The sequence below is a fragment of the Simochromis diagramma genome, unplaced genomic scaffold, assembly GCF_900408965.1.
Source record: "Simochromis diagramma unplaced genomic scaffold, fSimDia1.1 OVJJ01000816.1, whole genome shotgun sequence".
Lineage (NCBI taxonomy): Eukaryota > Metazoa > Chordata > Actinopteri > Cichliformes > Cichlidae > Simochromis > Simochromis diagramma.
This window is the reverse complement of record NW_024386908.1, coordinates 4,747,713-4,768,094: the sequence shown is the minus strand read 5'-3', so window position 1 is coordinate 4,768,094 and position 20,382 is coordinate 4,747,713. Positions and strand designations below refer to the sequence as shown.

The window sequence follows — 20,382 nt, the reverse complement described above, 5'->3', positions numbered from 1 at the left end:
TTTGGAATGTTCTTCTAGAAGCCCGGAGAACTATTCCTGAGCACTATTTAAAGAGATTAGAAGAGAGATTGCATAAGAGAGTTCAGCCTGTGTAGAAGTATAATGGTGGTCGAACCAAATATCAACTTTCAAGCTCATAAGAATTATACAAACTGTTTTTGCCATGCATACTTTTATAAACTGGTGCAACTTATTCACTTAGCACAATATAAAGTCATGAGGGGTGGCTCAGGATTTACACAGTTACTGTATTCTAGTAAATTATGCTGTATTAGAAATTAATCTGTCTCGGCGTATGTAAACTAGTGGCAGATATGTTCAACTTCAGCAACAAAGTGTCTAACACAATAAAGAGACATGCTCATTTACAGACATTTGGATTGTTGGAATCAACTAAGTGCACAATTACAAATAATCATTCTTTATCTTTTGCTGAGCTTTTATATACCCAGTTTACCCACGGCTTGAAACAAGCTGCCTTCCAACCAAATTTCTTCTGACACGTTGCATGTATAAACAAAATATGTGATCAACAGGCGTATGGGGCTGCTGTGCTGACAGCCTGAGTGTGTGCCACATTAAGGAGATCCCCTCTAACCGACATCTGCTCGAAGATACATTACTGACACCGCCAACCGCATTCGTACTGCTGATTTTTCCAACACCTTTGCTTAAATGCAGAACTGTGACAGCAATCAATCCAGCAGATTTTTACAACTAATATGAATTTATTAGCGCTTGTTACCAAATATATTTTCTTCACGCAAGCATCAAAGTTAGATGAAAAAACAGCAATGAATTCAAAAGTAGTGAAACTTTTTCCGAGTGTCCATGAAAGCACCATAAGAGCTCTTCCCTTTCCTTGCTAGTTGTAGCTAGCACGTTTGCTAATCCGACTACAATAGGTATAGACGACGTTTAAATATACGGAAAGCTGCCTCCGGTAAAACAAAGCAAAGAGAGTATTGCTTTTGTATATGCGATTTCATTTAACCTGCTTAAACCACGGAGGACCGTTCTTCTCAGCCGACTGTGCCAGCTAACGTCAATGTTAGCTGCGCAACGGGAAGCGGTAGCTAAGCTTCTTTTAGCTTACCAAATTAGCTGTGTGCTAGTTCTCCGTCGCCTCAAATGCTTCAATGAATGGGGGCTGATGTGCGGAGAGAAGGAAACAGTCAACAGTGTACGCTTAGTACTAGGCTTATCCGTGTTGTTTTCAAGCTTGACTGGTGCCACCAGAGTAGGAGGACGAAGAGGCTGGAGTTTATTTTGGAGGACATCGACGAGTTCACTAGCGTGATTACGTTAGCTAGTGAACATTACAGCTAACCTTAGATAAGTTTGTTGGAAATGCATCCTCACGAAAAAAATCATGCACTGCCCAGGTAGTGCAGAAGCGATGCTAGCTTGTTTAACATAATAGACGGAGTGTTTTGTGTGTTGGGTATTGTGAAACTTCTTTTCCAAATCGTCTGCGGCCAAGTCTTCACCGCAGATTTTTTTTCCTCCTGAAGCTTTGGTTTGAGAGGAGCAATGGTGGCGTTTTTGGACTGACCCTGCCCTCCGTCCCAGGTAGGGGGAGGATTTGGTGGTGATACCCCGGCCTGGTTTGGCCCTCTGTTTACGGATACAGGAGTGACATGCATCATTGACTCGGTTCTTGTTGTATTTTCTGCCTTCACTTTTCACATCACATTAGGTTTCGCCCCTGGGATGCTCCTGTCACTGACGTGATTTGTTATTTGGGGACATTGGAAGAATCACGATGGACACTAAAGAAGAAGGAAGAAACAATTGCAGCTAACACAATTATGGACTCCTGAGGCTCAACTTTGCGCACTTTTATCCCTGATATATTTTTTTTAAAGACTGTCACTGGACGGACGCCGATATGTCTGCGTTTGCGGAGTTCGTGCCCCCTCCTGAATGCCCGGTGTTTGAGCCGAGTTGGGAGGATTTCTCGGATCCTTTGGGATTCATCAACAAGATCCGACCCATTGCAGAGAAGACGGGCATCTGCAAAATCCGACCCCCTCAGGTATTTTTTTTTTTTTATAAAACTGAAAGTCTGCAGAGGTTTTTGGTTTGTTGTCTCTTTGTGATCCTGAGCTGGCTTACTTTGGGCCTGCGTGGATTTTACGAAACGCAGCGACGCTACTAGTTGCCATTAGTCTAAATAGAGGTCAAACGAGGCTCAGTTTCTTTTCAGTTTTTTAATTAAACATTTTTGACACTGCTTTCCGTTTGTTGTTCAGAAAAATTGTGGGCGGAAGTGCGAAGAAAATGTAGCTGTTTTCCTCACTCCCACCTGGTGTTTTGGTTTTAAAGTGGTGGCTAGCTAAGTTAAAGTGGAACGATGGTAGACATTGGGCCTAATGGCGTCTACATGCATACATGCAACAGATACATTTAGATTTTGATTTTTACTTTAAACTAGTCACGTGTTGTCACAATGATTTCCTCATTGCTCAGGTTGTTTTGGTGAATGTAATATTTCTTTTCTGTTGTCAATCAGGACTGGCAGCCTCCGTTTGCCTGTGATGTACGCAACTTCCGGTTCACTCCTCGAGTGCAAAGGCTGAATGAACTTGAGGTGAGTTTGCCACAAATGAATGAATAAATAAAATAACTCCAGTCATTGTTTATAATGAGACTGAAGCCATTATTGTTACTGCTTTGGCTGTGTGTATGATAGATAATTAAGATTCAAGATCCTTTATTTGTCACATGCATAGTTATGAGTACAACACGCAGTGGAACGTGTCCTGACACACTCCTTGACTGTGCAAAAAGAGAGAACATTATGTACATTAAGTGAATTATACAAAAGACCACATTATATGCAGTAAGTAAGTGAATTATGTACATTAAGTGAATAAAATAAAACAATCTTGAAATGTTTAAATTGAAAATCTAAAAATGTACATTGTGCAGTGGGTGTTAAAGTGTCTAGTGCTGTAGTAAAGGCGAGAAGAATCAGGTTGGGATGTGTTGAGAATAAGTCCTCTCTCAGTCACTTATGAATGCTGTGGGTGGGGAGTGGGGCGGCACGTTCTGGTTTAGGACACAGATGGCCTGGGGATAGAAGCTTATCTTGAATCTCTCTGTTCTTGCCCGGATGGTGCGGAACCTTCTGCCTGATGGAACAGTTGGTTGGGACGGGTCCTTCAATATCTGAGCTTCTCTAGGTGTAGATGTCCTGTAGGGAGGGGAGAGCAGTCTTGCAGCAGCGTTCTGCTGTATGGATCACTCTCTGAAGAGCTTTTTGATCCTTAACGCAGCTGTTCCTATACAAGGATGCAGTGTTCTGTTTGAGGATGCTGTCCACAGCGCCTGCATAGAAAGTCCTGAGGATCACTGGGGAGACCCCGAACTTCCTCAGTTGTCAGAGGTGGTACAGGCACTATGTAGCCTTTTTGGACTGGACCTGAATGGGGGCAGACCATGTCGGGTCTGAGGAGATGTGGACACCAAGAAAGAAAAGTCTCACTCAGGGGGGAAAAAAATACACTGCAGTTTTTATTTTGACTAGGAAAAGGTTATTAAAACAAAACAAAAAGCTGCATTATTATTTTTTTCAGTTTAGTTTTAATTGTGTCCAACGTTTGATGTCATGGATGCCCTTAAAGTCAAATTTTGGATATGTGTTGTTTCAGTTCAGGGCACCAGGACAGCTGCAATGTTGTTTTATATATATTAGAAATGCGCAGATTATCATTATCAGACTGCATTACCTATTTTTTTACTGATCTCAAACAGTATTTATGTATGGAAGTTGTCGAAATAGATCTGGTGTCTGGACATACTGTTGTTTTTTTTTTTGTGTTGTTCCCCCCCAATGCAAATTTCTTGGTTTTCCTGACACCAAAATGTGGAAACAAAATGAATACCAGCCTCTGATTTTTCTAATCTGTCTTTTTACTCTTTCTCTGCTGCTTTTCCAGGCGCTCACTCGCGTAAAGCTCAACTTTCTGGATCAAATTGCAAAGTTTTGGGAGCTGCAGGGATCTAAGATTCGATTCCCTCATGTGGAGAGGAAACTCTTGGACCTCTACCAGCTCAGCAAGGTGGAACCAGTCAGCATGGATGTGTTTTGTTTTTTCTGTTTGTTTGTTTGTTTGTTTTTGTTTTGTGTTCAGATTTTTGTTTTTTAACCTAAAAATTGATTTTTTTTTTTAGTGAACTTTTGTAAATAAGGACCTTTGGCAGCACAAAAAAAAAGTTGTTTTTTTTACCTTATGATGTTAAAACATATTTTGGATGATTAGATAGATTAAGTGGTAAGAGCTAAAAAAAAATGTTTTCCTTGTGTGCATTAAAGATTGTGTCATCCGAGGGCGGCTTTGAGACGGTGTGTAAAGAAAAATTATGGTCCAAGGTGGCCAGCCGAATGGGCTACCCTGCTGGAAAAGGCACCGGGTCTCTTCTACGTTCTCACTATGAGAGGATCCTTTACCCCTATGAGCTCTTCCAGACTGGAGCCACACTAACTGTGAGTGGTGCTGAATGCTGTTTAACTGCATTTTATATCATAATTGGGAGGAAAACAACAGCTAATATGTTTTAGACCATCATAAGTAGATTCTGAGGTTTCTTGTCTAAATTGCATGCATATGTATTGTACTTACAGAAGTTTCTCCCAAAACACTTCATACTGTATATAAATGTCCTGTTACTAATAGCTTGTAATAACCTTTGGGCCAAATAACATCCTGGTTTTCTTCGGTAACCTATTCAGTGATCATTTTGCCTCCGATTAGGGCCTCCAAAGGTTGTATGATGAGGGAAATGATGGGGATGAGGTAGATGAGGGAGTTGGCGAGGAGGCTGTAGAGGAAGAGGAGCACGATGAGGAGGATGAGAAGGATAAAGATGGAGAAGGTGATGGATTGCAAACCAAAGAGCGGCTACTGCCAGAGAGACGATCCAGGCGCCTGAAATCAGAGGTAAAGTGAAGCTGCTCAGACATTAACTCAGAGTTGAGTTTGTAACCCACGCTGACCTAAAATTAAAAATGCCATGAGCACTAATGCGTTTCATTGAGTGTAACATTTGATAACATTGTTGCAAATGGGTCATGAAGTTATCATTTGTAGCAGAACAATTAGTCCCCCAAAATAAAAGTTTAAAAAAGTGCTTGACACGTTAACTTTTGGCATTCCCTCTGCACATCCAGATTCCTAACTGTGTCAGGAAAGACCGAGGATGTCTTAACATTTAGCAGGATCACTTTGTATCACAGTCTAATGCTGTTATTGTTGTTGTTCTCTAGCGGGAAAACAAGGAGCCAAAAACCCTTAAAATCTTTGGAGCGAGTCCCAAGATGGTCGGCTTGGAGATCGTATCAGCTGGTAAACAAAAATTTTGATTGACTTGTGTAGGCTTTGTTTTTGTTATGTTTTGTTTTTAAACACAAAAACCAAGAGCCACTCCTCTTACTGTAGTTTTCCAATTCACTTAGATGATGGATTCAACAAGAAGCAGCGGCACCTCAAAGCCCAGGCCTTCGCCATCAAGATGAGACCACGCAAGGAGACCCTGGAGGTCAACTTTGTGAGTGTGATTTCATCATTTCATTGTGTTGAGTGTCAAAATTAACCACGTTATTCAATACCACAACAATTTTTGCATCTTGTTTTGTTTTCCCTTTAAAAAATAAAAATAAAAATAAAAATGTGGCACTAACCCTCAGATCGACCTCTATCTCTGCCTTGTGTGTGGACGAGGGGACGAAGAGGACCGGCTCCTGCTCTGTGATGGCTGTGACGACAGCTACCACACCTTCTGCTTGATCCCACCTCTGCAGGACGTACCCAAAGGAGACTGGCGGTGCCCTAAGTGTGTTGCTGAGGTAGGCGCTGAATGTGCTTTTATTCTTCCTGAGCCATCTGTGGTATACCACCAATGTTTCTCATGTCAAAGATTGGTGCTCTTACAGTTACTATAGTACTCATCATACCAAGTATACGGGTGAAGACTGAAAGAAATATATAGAACAGAGACAAAAGTCTGTTTCTAGCAACCAACCTAAAGTTTAATTACTCCAATGGGCGTGGCTTCAACAGCAGTAACTCTAATGAATTGTTCATGCTCCTACACAGGAATGCAGTAAGCCTAGGGAGGCATTTGGCTTCGAGCAAGCTGTGAGGGAGTACAGCCTGCAAAGCTTCGGAGAGATGGCCGACCACTTCAAGTCTGACTACTTCAACATGCCTGTTCATGTATGTGAAATCTACTCAGTAGAGCTAGAATGAGTAAACGGATGCTGCTCTCAAGCCTTTCAGCGAAGATCTAAAACAGGATATGTCATAAGATCCATCTTACACTCCTCAGATGGTCCCCACAGAGTTGGTGGAGAAGGAGTTCTGGCGTCTGGTCAGCAGCATTGAGGAGGATGTCATCGTAGAGTATGGAGCAGACATCAGCTCCAAGGATGTCGGCAGCGGATTCCCTGTCAGGGACGGAAAGAGGAGGCTGATGGGAGATGAGGAGGTGAGAAGATGGTTACACGGTGTAAATATCGTAACGTGGTGATGTGTTGACTTGACAAAAGTTGAAAAGTAACACGTAGAGACAGAATTGTTCAAGTAAACTGTGTATGTAATCCAATTAAAAAGCAACACAGGGGTTACCTAGAGTGTGTCAAACACTTGTACAGTGGACAGTCAAGTTTAAAAAACTAATAAAAGTAATATTTTTCTTCTTTTTTTTCCCCCCCAAATGCCATCACTGATGGGGAGGCACATTTGTCAGCTCATTTTCTCATATATTCTGCTAAATATTTTTAATTGCACACACATCATCTTATTTAGTATTTTATTGAGTGGTTCCATCTAGCAAACTCCAGCCTCCAGTCTATTTATTTAATACTTTCAAATTTGCTCTGAATAGAAGCACCCTTTTCCTTTCCTGTTAGGAGTATGCAAACTCAGGCTGGAACTTGAACAACATGCCAGTGCTGGAGCAATCTGTGCTCACCCACATCAACGTGGACATCTCAGGCATGAAGGTACCCTGGCTCTACGTGGGCATGTGTTTCTCCTCCTTCTGCTGGCACATCGAAGACCACTGGAGCTACTCCATCAATTTTCTTCACTGGCAAGTTTATGAAGTATAGTTTTGGAAGCAGCAGATAAGTAGTAGTGTTGATGAAAACAAAATTCTGCATGTCAGTGGTAATCCTTTGCTTCAGTAGGGCTTTTATAGTTGATCTTATGTTTATGTCTGCCCTGTGGAGTTATGGTACAATAGAAGCCCTAAATATTAAAAGAACATTCTGATGTCTTCCTTCTGTTCTTCAGGGGAGAACCCAAGACTTGGTATGGAGTCCCGGCCTCTGCAGCAGAGAAATTGGAGGCTGTCATGAAAAAGTTAGCTCCAGAGCTTTTTGACTCCCAGCCTGACCTCCTTCATCAGCTTGTCACCATCATGAATCCCAACGTCCTCATGGAGCATGGTGTCCCTGTATGTAGCCCGTACTCTGGGTTGGAATTTGATCTGGTTAAATATTCATGTGGAGATATTCACGTTTATTTATTACATATATATTCCTCTCCTCAGGTGTACAGGACCAATCAGTGTGCCGGGGAGTTTGTGGTTACCTTTCCCCGGGCCTACCACAGCGGCTTCAACCAGGGCTACAACTTTGCAGAGGCTGTTAATTTCTGCACAGCTGATTGGGTGAGGGAGCAAAAATACAAACTCCTCTTTTATTTTAAATATTGAATTTTTTATGTATATTATTTTGCCAAAACTTTGCTCGTTTTTCGCCCATTCTTCAGTTGCCAATGGGCCGTCAGTGTGTCGCCCATTACCGGCGTCTCCACCGGTACTGCGTTTTCTCCCACGAGGAGCTGCTTTGCAAGATGGCTGCAGATCCCGAGAGCCTCGACGTGGAGCTGGCTGCTGCCGTCTATAAAGAAATGCAAGAGATGATGGATGAAGAAACAAAACTCAGACAGGCTGTCCAGGAAATGGTGAATGTTTTTCTTTTTTGTTTTGTGGATGTTATACATGTAATGCAACCCATTCTGATTATTTGAGCATCGCTTTCCTCATTGCCAACAGGGGGTACTGTCGTCCGAGCTGGAGGTTTTTGAACTCGTTCCGGACGATGAGCGTCAGTGCTACAAGTGTAAGACCACCTGTTTCCTGTCTGCGCTGACCTGTTCCTGCAGCCCAGACCGACTGGTTTGTCTCCACCACGCGAAAGATCTCTGTGACTGTCCTCTTGGCGACAAGTGTCTTAGGTGGGATTTTTTTTTCCTTTTTTTAATTCATGGCGTAAACTTTAATCATGTTAAGAGTTGCACAAGCTTGTGTTGGTAGTAAATTCTTAAAACAAATTTTCATGTGCAGTTTTTGTCCAATCCATTCCAGGTATCGCTATGATCTGGAGGAGTTCCCCTCCATGCTGTATGGCGTGAAGACTCGGGCTCAGTCTTATGATACCTGGGCAAAGAGGGTCACAGAAGCCTTGGCTGCAGACCAGAAAAACAAAAAAGGTCTCTGTTTTATTGCATTATAAACTACAAGCATTTTGTTCCCTAAATTTAGCTATTTATGTCTTTATTATATCTAAATCCTTTCTCATCTTTGTTTTCTCCTGCTCTTTCTTTCTGTCGCTCTCTCGCAGATCTCATTGAACTCAAAGTTTTGCTCGAGGACGCAGAGGACAGAAAGTATCCTGAGAACGCTTTGTTCCGTCGCCTGAGGGAGATGGTCAAAGAGGCAGAGACGTGCTCCTCTGTAGCCCAGCTGCTGCTCAGCCGCAAGCAGAGGCACAGGTCAGGACAATGATTTGTGCTGATTTACCGCTCGCAAGTTACTGGGCCTGATATCAGTTTTTTAAAAAGTCTTTTCAGTATTAATTTTGTAGGTGGTTTTGTTCAAAGAGGAACTAAATCTTTGGGGTTTTTTTCTCCCCGCTTTTTCTGTGTGCATCTCCAGTAGCCGCCTGCGTTCTGAGAGCAATCGCAATCGGACCAAATTGACTGTGGATGAGCTGAAAGCGTTCGTAGAGCAGCTGTACAGGCTACCCTGCATCATCAGCCAGGCGCGACAAGTCAAAGTTAGTTCCATGTGTCGATACATAGATCCCAATTATAATTGTTTTTTTGTTTTGTTTTGGGGTTTTTTAAATTTTGTTTTTGCCTCTCTTGTGTAATTTTCTCTGCTCCCCCCGCTCATTCAACCAATACTCTTAAACCACTCCCTGACATTTCCTACTTTTCCTTTACCTCTAAATGTGTCTGTCACTGCCCGTATTGCCAGGAGTTACTGGAGAATGTGGAGGACTTTCATGAACGGGCCCAGGTGGCGCTGTCAGATGAGATGCCAGATTCCTCCAAGCTGCAGGCGCTGTTGGATCTGGGCAGTGGCCTGGATGTGGAGCTGCCAGAGCTGCCCAGACTCAAACAGGAGCTCCAGCAGGCCCGGTGGCTTGATGAGGTGAGCCTACATCAGGCGATATGAGTTGTTGTCCTTGCAAAAACACAAGGTTTTCCACTTTTGTTACCAAGCGGAAATGAAAAGGAGTCAACTTAAGACTAACATCGTATTGCTCTCCGTTTCTGTAGAATGTTATCATATTGTTAGAACTATTTAGATTTCTAAGTAGTTCTGTGCCAGTGTAAAGGAAGCAAAATCTTTGCAGTGACAGATATGAGTCAAAATCATAAACATCAAAAGATTGAGCAAAACAGAGACTGAGAACATCATCAAATTTCAGGTGCGTGCCACCCTTGCTGAGCCCCACCGCGTCACTTTGGAGCTCATGAAGAGGCTGATCGACTCTGGGGTGGGTTTGGCACCGCACCATGCCGTGGAGAAGGCCATGGCTGAACTCCAAGAAATCCTTACCGTGTCAGAGAGATGGGAGGATAAAGCTCGCGCCTGCCTGCAGGCCAGGTAAGGTTTCACATGTGAATGGAGATCTAAATTACCCATAAAAGTCTACCTTTTAAAATCAGACGGTTCACACATTTGTTTGTGCTCTTATAATCTTAGACCTCGTCACAGCATGGCAACGCTTGAGAGCATTGTGCTGGAAGCTCGGAACATCCCAGCGTATCTACCAAATATTTTGGCTCTCCGAGAGGCCCTGCTAAAGGCCAAGGAGTGGACCTCCAAGGTGGAGGCCATCCAAAACGGCAGCAGCTATGCTTACCTGGATCAGCTGGAGAGCCTGCTGGCCAGGGGCCGCTCCATCCCTGTGCGGCTCGATCCGCTAGCTCAGGTGGAGTCTCAGGTAGCTGCAGCTCGAGCCTGGAGGGAGAGGACTGCTCGCACGTTCCTCAAGAAGAACTCCACGTACACACTGCTCCAGGTGGGCTGTCATGGAAACATTTGATGTTACTTGTGGCTGAGATGCAGAAATATTTAAATGTCTTTAATTTAAAGTCTGTATGATAATTATAACAAATATCTCTTAGGTCCTCAGTCCTCGTGTGGACATTGGCGTATACGGCAACAGCAAGAGCAAGCGAAAGCGTGTCAAGGAGCTCATGGAAAAGGAGAGGGGCGGCTTTGACCCAGACACCCTGAGTGATCTGGAGGAGAACCACGAGGAGGTGCGGGACCCTTCTACTGTTGTAGCAGCTTTCAAAGCCAAAGAGCAGAAAGAAGTGGAGTCCATTCACTCACTCCGAGCTGCAAATTTAGCTAAGATGGCCATGGCAGATCGCATCGAGGAGGTCAAGTTCTGTTTGTGTCGAAAGACTGCCAGCGGCTTCATGTTGCAGTGCGAACTTTGTAAAGACTGGTTCCACGGAGCTTGCGTCCCTCTGCCTAAGACTGGATCTCAGAAGAAGATTGGTGTGAATTGGCAGAGCAATAGTAAAGACTCCAAATTCCTGTGTCCGCTGTGCCAGCGATCACGGAGGCCGAGATTAGAGACCATTCTGTCATTGTTAGTTTCACTGCAGAAGCTGCCAGTGCGTCTGCCAGAAGGAGAAGCATTGCAGTGTTTGACTGAGAGGGCAATGAGCTGGCAGGTACGCATATAAATTACAGTGCCTAACTGGTAGCATCCGAGCTTCTCAGTGTTTTTTCTTTTGGTCTCTGCTTATTACCTGCGCTTATGTTGGTTAAACTTTCTTAACAGGACCGAGCACGCCAAGCTCTGGCCACAGAGGAGTTGTCCTCGGCCCTGGCGAAGCTGTCTGTGCTGAGTCAGCGTATGGTCGAGCAAGCTGCGAGGGAGAAAACGGAGAAGATCATCAACGCTGAGCTGCAGAAAGCCGCTGCCAATCCTGACTTACAGGTACTTTGATCATTAATGATTTTGCATGGTTAGAAATTCTCTTTGAGATACAGATTGATGCTTTGGATGTAAATGTGCACTTCACCAGCAGAGGGCAGGAATCTGTAAAAAGATAAAAAGGCCAGTGGATTGGCTTAGCAGTCTGAAAGTTCACATTTCAGACTGGTGAGCTGAAACCTGAAATTAAATCTACCCTCTAGGGAAATTATCAGGCAAAACAGTTCTTATTCAACAACAAGCTGAAGAATCATTGCTGTTTTGCTTTTATTTCTTTGATAAGTTCAGTAGATAAAAGCTTTCCTGTGAGAAGAAATTTTAAAGAGTACGTGTGTGTTTATATGTGTTTCCCAGGGTCATATCCAAACTTTCCAGCAGTCTGGTTTCAGCAGAGCCACGTCACCGCGTCCCTCTGTGGACTACGACGACGAGGAAACTGATTCAGACGAAGACATCAGGGAGACTTACGGATATGATATGAAGGTATGGGAGGCATCAGTGGTGTGATTTAAATTGGGGTGTCATAGGACTTTATTTTGACTTCTTGTGTTGTTGTTGTATGACTGTTTGGCTCCAGGACCCTGGTGAGGTGAAGCCCTACCTGTTCTGTGATGAGGAGATTCCCGTGAAGTCAGAGGAGGTGGTCAGTCACATGTGGCTGGCTGCCACGCCTTCCTTCTGTGTCGAGCACGCTTACTCCTCAGCCTCCAAGTCCTGTGTTCAAAGTGAGGCCGCATTTATTTAATACAATCCCTTTGCTTTGAGTCTGTTTACCCATTGTTCCCTCTTGGCATTTATTTGCATAATAAACAATTACATTAACTACTCCTTGGGAGATTCCCATTTCATACTCAAAATATTTACATTTCAGATCTGGGTACACCCAGAAAGCAGCCCAGGAAGACCCCGCTGGTACCTCGGAGCCTTGAGCCACCTGTTCTTGAGCTGTCCCCGCAGGCTAAAGCCCAGCTGGAGGACCTGATGATGCTTGGAGACCTGCTGGAGGTGTCCCTGGATGAGACCCAGCACATCTGGAGAATCCTGCAGGCCACTCACCCACCCTCTGAGGAGAGATTCCTGCAGGTCATGGAGGTAGGAAGTTCAGCCATTATGCAACCTGATTGCACAGCTGGATAGGGACTTAATGCTGAGATTAATCATTTTTGTTTGTTCTGATGGTGTAATTACACACAATGTATGCAGTAAATGCAGAATAAGAAATGGCAGTGATCGCTCTCATTTGCTCTTTCCCCCCCCCTCCCCCTTCCTTTCTTTCCAGCCTGACGACTCTCTGATTGAAAAGCCTCTGAAGATCAAGCTCAAAGATTCCGAGAAGAAACGGAAACGCAAATTGGAAAGAGCCGAGCACCACCACATGCTGATGGCTGCTGCAGCTGCCAGTGGAACTTCGGCGATGGGAGATATCCGACCGCCCAAGTCCAAAGACTTAAAGAGGGTGGGTCTGGAGCTCGGCCTTGGGGGTAAACCCAAAAAGAAAAAACTTAAAATCAACCTGGAAAAGAATCGGGAAATGAAGCAACTGGCCAAACGGTTGGCCAAAGAGGAGAAGGAGAGAAAGAGGAAAGAGAAAGCGGCCGCAAAGGCAGAGGCCATCAGGGAGGGGATGGAGAAGAGGAAGGAGAAGAAGATTCTTGACATTCCCTCGAAGTATGATTGGTCGGGGGCAGAGGACTCCAATGATGAGAATGCAGTGTGTGCAGCCAAAAACTGCCAGAGGCCGTGTAAAGATAAGGTGAGCACACCTGTCATTATCCTCCATAACTAACTAACTAACATTTCAATTCAGTTTCATTTATACAGTGCCAAATAATAATAATAACAACAACAACAATCGCCTCAAGGCACTTGCGACCGAGTTTCACCATTGCAGATCCAGATGTGTGTTGAAAGGGTACAAGGGGGAAATCATAGATGTTTGATGGACACAATCTTAACGTTAAGATTGTGTCCATCAAACTTAATGATGTCAGTGCGCCCCAGGGTGGCTGTGACTACAATGTAGCTTGCCATTCACACACTGGTGATGGCAGTGTGTGAATGTGTGTGTGTGTGAATGGGTGGATGACTGGTTGTGTAAAGCGCTTTGGGGTCTTTAGGGACTAGTAAAAGCGCTATACAAATACAGGCCATTTACCATTTTTACCATTATATAATATGTTGAAAAATTGTTGAATATTCTTAATCTTATTTGTGTCATTACTTTATTGTGATCCATCGTGGTCTCAGAGGTTATTCCCTGCTCACCTGGTTTAAATGTGGACTCAAACCTGGGGAGCAAGGAAACTAAACTGATCTCACATGATTCAAGGTAGTAGACCACATCTACGTCCTTGAAATAGGACTGAAATATAGTTTATTATGAAGAAATTTATGTCTACAAATACATTTTGTTAGTACCTGGTTGGATGCACCTCAGCTCTCAATATTGTTGAATCTTGGCATAGATTCAACAAGGTGCTGGAAACATTCTTCACAGATTTTGGTCCATATTGATCTGACAGCATCAAAGAGTGGCTGCAGATTTGTCAGCTGTACATCCATGGTGTATATCTCCCGTTCCACCATGCACTAAATGGGTTCTAGAGGACTGAGATCTGGTGACTGGTGGAGTCCTTGTCATGTTCAAGATTCTAGTTTGCGATGATTTGAGCGTTGTGACGTAATCCTGCTGGAAGTAGCCATCTACAAAGCTATGTACAAAGTGTGTATACGGTGGTCATTAAGTGGCATGGTCAGGACATGGTTTTATTTACTGTTGCCTTCCTTTCAGCTTGAAGTAGTCTGCCCATTCTCCTCCAACTTCTGGCATCGACAAAGCATTTTCTCCCAGTGAACTTCTGCTCACTAGATATTCACCCTAGAGATGGTTGTGTGGGGTAAATCCCAGATCAGTAGTCTCTGAAGTACTCAGCCTAGCCCATCAACAACCATGTCACATTCAAAGTCACCTAAATCACCTTTTCCTCCTTGTTCTAATACTCAAGTTGAACTGCATCAGGTCATGTTGACGTTGTCTACACACCTAAATGCAGTTGATTTGCTGTCATATGATTAGTAGGGGTGCAACGATACACAAAATTCACGGTTCGGTTCGATACTTTGGTGTCACGGTTCGATATTTTTTCGATACAAAAAAAATGTTCATGCCGTTTTAATTTGTCATTTATTAAAATTATAAATATATATTTTAACTCAAAAGTACAGTTTTTAAATTTAATGTTGCTGAAACAAAAGTAATTAAAAAAAATAAATATATCTCAGGGCTCTCAAAATTTCAAAATCCCTGGTAGCCCTTCGGGCAGGGACTTTTGGTAGCCCAAAATAAATGTAAGTAGCCCGAATAAAAAAGAGAGCAATTTTTTGATTGATGTTTTGTTTCCTGTTTTGTTTCCTTTACAATATTATACATTAAAGTATAATATTGTAAAGGAAACAAAACATCAATCAAAAAATTGTTGAAAAACAAATTACAACATTGTATAAAAATTACAATCATCAACTCAAATACTTGGTTCTAATTGAACAGAAATTTCTATGAACTTGTAAGAACTGTGTAGGACATGAATCAGTCTGTGTCAGATCCTGAATTTGAAATTTCCACTGAAGTCACAGGGTAAGAGACAAGTGGAACCAAGATCGAGGCCATTTGCTTTTTGAAGTTTGCAAAGACTGCTAAATTGTGCCAGTGGTAGTTCACTAGTACGCTGTTCTAAACAGATTTTTCAGGTTTATTTTTAGTATGTTATTTGCAATTGGTGTTTGTTCTGGGAAAGATATTGCAGACTGAGCAATAATGCATTTCTTGCATTTCTCATGGCTTCTCATGGGGGCCTTTCTTAAAATGACTGGTCCCAGTAACAAAGGCGCTTGTCGACTCAGAAATCGAGAGAAAACCAACAACACACCCGGCAGAACATTATGTTATTTACACGGCTGCACATAAGTGGTCCGCATGTGCGCATTCGCTGTCAAAATAAAAGACGCGCACCAGATAAGAAGTTGCAACGCGCGTTTGCGTCCATATAAAAAGCACTGTTTTTGTCCGCTAGAGTGGGATTTTCACGGCACATTCTGCACCACATCTCTGTGCGTTCATCATTTGTTTGAAGCCAGCTCACCTCCTGCAACCACTTTTCCAAGAATACGCGCTTCTTTTGTGGTTCGGACTCCTTCTGACATTTGTTTGGAGGTAGAGGAACACCAAAGTAATTGCTTAAAGGAGCTTCTTCGACATCTTTAAGAGTTTTAAACAAATGTCTGTCCTCCTCCAGAAAATCTTATGTATGCAAACACGCGTTGCAACTTCATATCTTGTGCACGTTTTTTATTTTTTGGGGTTTTTTTGACAGCGAATGCACACCTGCGGACCACTTATGTGCAGCCCTGGTTATTATTTAGCTCGTCATATTGCAGCCACAGAAATTCTTTTGTCCATGAAACCATAAAGCTGCACTTTCTTTTTGCCTTATAGTCTGATTTGTCATAACTTTTCCGTTTTGTGGTAAGCTTTTCTTTGGCTGTCACTTCTTCACCCTGACCTGTCTTATTTGGCTCAGCAGAACTAAAATATATATCCTGCTGCTTTTATACACACACACACACACACACACACACACACACACACACACACACACACACACACACACACACACACACACACATAACGGTCAGCGATTCTCTGCGCGATCAACCTCTCATATGTTTAAGCTTGCTGCGGGAGATTTCACTTGTCATGTTTGCATAGTAAGCTAACGATTGATAAGACGATGTCAGAGGAATTGGTGCGCAAATTATCATCACTCACCAATCAGTGCTGTCGCTCTCTATACACAGTTCGCGCGATTGCAAAGTGAAAGCAAAAAACAAGCGCAAATTCAAACGCGATTTCAATATGTCACATATTGACAGTGGCTCACCGATGCCAATGACATAATTACCCAGCTACATTTCCGAAAGAATGCAAAAGCATTGACATATATTTTTCCTTCCTATGATAGCCCTACGGGCAGGGCAGAGATAGATTTTGGTAGCCCGACTGGAAAAATCGCTAGCCCCGGGACGTCGGGCTAGCGATTTTGCGAGCCCTGTGTTACAGGCATGGCCCTTTAAGGATGAAGCCTGATGGGAAATGTATTCGGGATGTGTGTAGCGGGACTGCCTGGTGTGTGTGTGTGAAGAGAGAGAGCGGAGAAGGGGAAAAAGTAACGGTTAGCTACAGAAGAGACGAAAAGAAAATAAATAAAAGGAATATAATAACTCCCTCGACAGCCAGAGTTGTGTCGGCGATGCTCGCTGTGAGTAAACTGTTTCAGCCCACTGTACGCGGTGTTCGTGCCTTAGAGAAGAAATAAAGTTCGGTGAAGCAGTTTCCTACGCCTCCTTCGATCTTTTTGCTAGCGGAGTTGACCTGTATAGTAAGCTGTTGCCGGCTACGAGTCAGTTACGAAACCTTCAAGTAACTGCCAGAGGTTTCCTTACTACGGTTCGGGGCCGCGGATCTGGCGCGGTAACACCTGTATCTGATTGAGGAATCACTCATCTTTGGAAAAGAGAGTTTATTACAGAGAAATGGCTCTTTCCAAAATAAAAGCTATACTATACGCTTCTTCTGGGCTATATTCTCAGCAGCATATTGTAGCGGGTCAGGGCTGTTCGGGGTTCTGTTTGTACAGTTATGTTTTGTTTATGTTGTCATAGTGACCGGTGACGCCCTCTCGCTGCGACGGTGTGTCCTTCCGGGGTCAGAGGGCGCTCTGTGTGTTGTTGTTGCTGTGCGGTTGCCGCGCTGAGCAGTTAGCTAGCGGCAGTGTTCTTCTGCAGATGTCAATAAACGGCTGTGCTCCCTGGCTAGCTCACGGGAAGCAAGACCAAACGATACCTCCGTCTCCTCCTTGTCTGAGCTCGCCACAATATTAAACATATCAGGTCCCCATAAGGAGAATCATGTGCTAACGGCTGTCTAAATGACTCGGGTAAAGTTTGTAGCATGCATGCTTGTTGTTTTTGTCTGCTTCCACTTGTCTTTGCACTAGGATGATGTCGGCGTAAATGTGCAGTCATATTCGTTGTGTTCCCACTAGTGCTGTCAGCGTTAATCTCGTTGAAATGAGGTTAACGCCACAACACGGCAAATCTCCGTTAACGAGCTACCCCTGCGTGGGGCTAGACGGCCAACATGTTAACGAGCTAACTGCACTAACACACTAGTTCCCACCCATGTAATTGAGCATTGCGTGGCACACCCAACATACTGTTTTACTTTAGTCCATGACGGGGTTACCTTCAGGGTCATATGTCACATGAAAACCAAAATAATTCCAAACGCCAGATCTGAATGAGGGTGGGGGAGGTTCAATTTGCCATGTTGCAAGGAGAGCTTAACTTCTGTCTCGCTAGCTTGCCCTGCGCTCTTCCTTCTGACGATGCTGTCTGTGTTGAGCGCTCAGTGGATCTGCGCTGGACAGTGCAGCCTAGGCGGAGTAGTCGAACGCAGATTCACTGAGCGCTCAACACAGACAGCTTCGTCAGAAGGAAAGTTGATAAAATAAATTACAAATGTTGTATTGTTCGATACATATGCGTACCGAACCGAAAGCACTGTATCGAACGGTTCAATATCGATACGAGTATCGTTGCACCCCTAATGATTAGCTGTACAGCAAGCACGAGCAGAGCTTTCAAAGTCTTGATGTGGATTTTGTCAGGGCTCTGTATCTACTGACGTTCTGCACTGTGAAATTCCCTTAAGCCCATATTGACTGCACGAAATCAAACATACTGCAGTGTTAAACTGTAGGTCTCCATGATTGTGTCGTGATGTTCGCATGGTGTCAGACGGAACATCAGTCTGCATACAGAGCCGCTCGACAGTTTGATGATTCCATCTGAGGAGACTGGGAAATACTGTGGTGTCATCCACTGAATGTGTGTTTGTTTTATTAAACCAGAGTGGATAACAAACATTTCTCACAATGAACATCGGGTACCTTTTTATTGAATAGTAACAGCTGGTAACCGCACTGGAACACCTTAAAGAGAGTTAGACATAACATATTAACAAGGCCACCTGATGTCGTCTTGATCAGAAACGCTACTGCAGACTGCACAAAGTTAACCAGTGGCTAGTCTTCTTCTCTCTTGAGTCTGCGCTGCCAATCAAATCTAAGGAATCATTAGCCCTACAGTTCTGTCCTTTTGATTAACCGATGATTTATCCAGGGCATACTCGTGACTGTAGCCCAAAACGATGGCATAGTGCTGTGTTAGTCGCTACTTTGAAAGGAAGGTAACCTTTAAAAGAAAATGATAATAATTTACTTCAAATTTTTTAGCTTCACGTTACAGCAAAAACCACTTTTTTCTAGCTGCGCTGGTAAATACATTTGTTTTTGTTTTGTTATTTCTAATGTTTTGAAAATCAACAATTGAAGTGTGTCCAAGATGATCTACTCTGTTGTAGTCATGTATTCCAGTAAATAACATCAAACATTAGTTGAACAGTGACTGACTTGTAGCTGTGAAACAGACTTCTTTAATTGCTAATGCAGTATTTTCATTAAAATTCTTGAATTAAAGCTGCAGCTTCTTTTCAAATTTGTTGTTGTGGTGAAAAAAGCAAGTTTGTTTCACTGTCCACACTGACGTGATTGAGTGCTGTTAAATATTATCTTTGAATTTAGTGTCTTGCTTGACAAAGTCATTGTCTCACTCACTCACATTTCTGAATTCATCACGTGAGTTTTTTGTTCTTTTCTCTCCTATTTCCCAGGTCGACTGGGTTCAGTGTGATGGCGGCTGTGACGAGTGGTTCCACCAGGTCTGTGTGGGTGTGTCATGCGAGATGGCCGAGAATGAGGACTACATCTGCATGGACTGCTCCCGGAAGGCCGCCGGTGGAGGAATGACCGTCGAGGAGGTGTCGGAGGAGAGCGTCGTTGTGCTGACAACGTCAATGTGCGGCAGCAGCGTGCAGAGTGTGCCATCGTCATCGGTGATTGCCTCCTGGTCATCGGCTTCTCACTTAAACCCAGCGACATCACATCAGCAACAGCAGGATTCTCAGCAGGGCAGTTAGCACTTAAAAAAAACATGGGCCAATGACAGAGAACTTCACAATATGCCCAGTATCCAGGCTAGTTTTTTAAACCTCAAGACAAGTTAACAGTTCCTGTAACTGTTGGGAGTGTCAAGCACAAGAAAAACGCTCCTGTTTCCGAGTGCTGAGATCTGCAAACAGACTTTACATGTGTCAGCCACAACATTAAAAACCAAAGGCGAGTAAAGTGAATGACCTCGATCATCTCGTTGCAGTGCGTCACTCAGCCGGGAAGCCATTGGTATCGGTATTCATGTGGGTGATACTGTTAAAATCCACCCAAATGAGGTCCTGTTCACAAACAGCTCGTCATTACACTCGAGGTGTTGAAATGGCCTCCCCACATGTCAGTCCAGTGGACCATCCACAGGATGCACCAGAATAAGCCCGATCGCTGCATCTGCTGCAATATCTTGGCGCCCGCAACCGGAAGACACCCTCTGAGGTCCTGTGACCTTGCTTCAAAGGGCCAGACCTGTTTTGATGTCACAAAGGGGACTCACAAAATATTAGGCAGATGGATTTAATGTTGTGGCCTCTCTGTATAATCCCCCTACAGCAGTTTAGGTCTAGAAAAACCTGCCGTCTTCATCCTGGTCCTCAGTTCAGCAGTAACAAGGCATTAATAACTTACCTGCAGTCAAACACTCACTTATTCCAGCTGTTGTATTCAGTGGCAAACAGACAAATTTGTTCCCAGCTCCAGGACATTAGTTCCCCTTCTGTCCCTCTGCCAGGCCCTTGAGACAGTAACATCTCAATAAGTAGGTCTTGACTAAGAAAAACAAATGGTTGTATTGTAGTGGAATTATTTATAATGTACATAGCTTTTAAGGCAGTTAAACCAATGGATTGTGGCTTTTTGTTTTGTTTTGTTTTGTTTCTCACCTTTAATAAATTCTTCCTAGTCAAATAAGTACAAATTGCAATGTTGTTGTTTTTTTTCTCTCCTTCATGTGACAAAGCACACAAACGACAACCATCTCCTCCTCTAAACTTCTTGTTT

The 20,382-nt window shown here is 43.5% G+C and overlaps 1 protein-coding gene across 2 annotated transcripts; it reads left to right on the top strand.

Moving 5' to 3' along the window:
• Positions 1-570: 570 nt before the first annotated feature.
• Positions 571-20,292, top strand: kdm5a (lysine (K)-specific demethylase 5A). Of its 2 annotated transcripts, XM_040035338.1 has the most exons (29): positions 571-1,572; positions 1,700-2,038; positions 2,516-2,593; positions 3,945-4,067; positions 4,322-4,492; positions 4,761-4,946; positions 5,273-5,351; positions 5,462-5,553; positions 5,693-5,851; positions 6,102-6,221; positions 6,334-6,492; positions 6,917-7,098; positions 7,302-7,464; positions 7,561-7,680; positions 7,782-7,976; positions 8,068-8,249; positions 8,380-8,504; positions 8,636-8,786; positions 8,950-9,070; positions 9,274-9,450; positions 9,731-9,909; positions 10,009-10,327; positions 10,434-10,994; positions 11,105-11,263; positions 11,615-11,743; positions 11,838-11,985; positions 12,132-12,352; positions 12,540-13,013; positions 19,050-20,292. In XM_040035338.1, the coding sequence occupies exons 2-29, from the start codon at positions 1,892-1,894 to the stop codon at positions 19,353-19,355; spliced, it is 5,226 nt and encodes a 1,741-aa protein (XP_039891272.1). In that variant the 5' UTR covers positions 571-1,572; positions 1,700-1,891; the 3' UTR covers positions 19,356-20,292. The 2 variants fall into 2 exon arrangements, with proteins under 2 accessions (XP_039891272.1, XP_039891271.1); XM_040035337.1 differs by having other exon boundaries at positions 571-2,038.
• Positions 20,293-20,382: the final 90 nt, after the last annotated feature.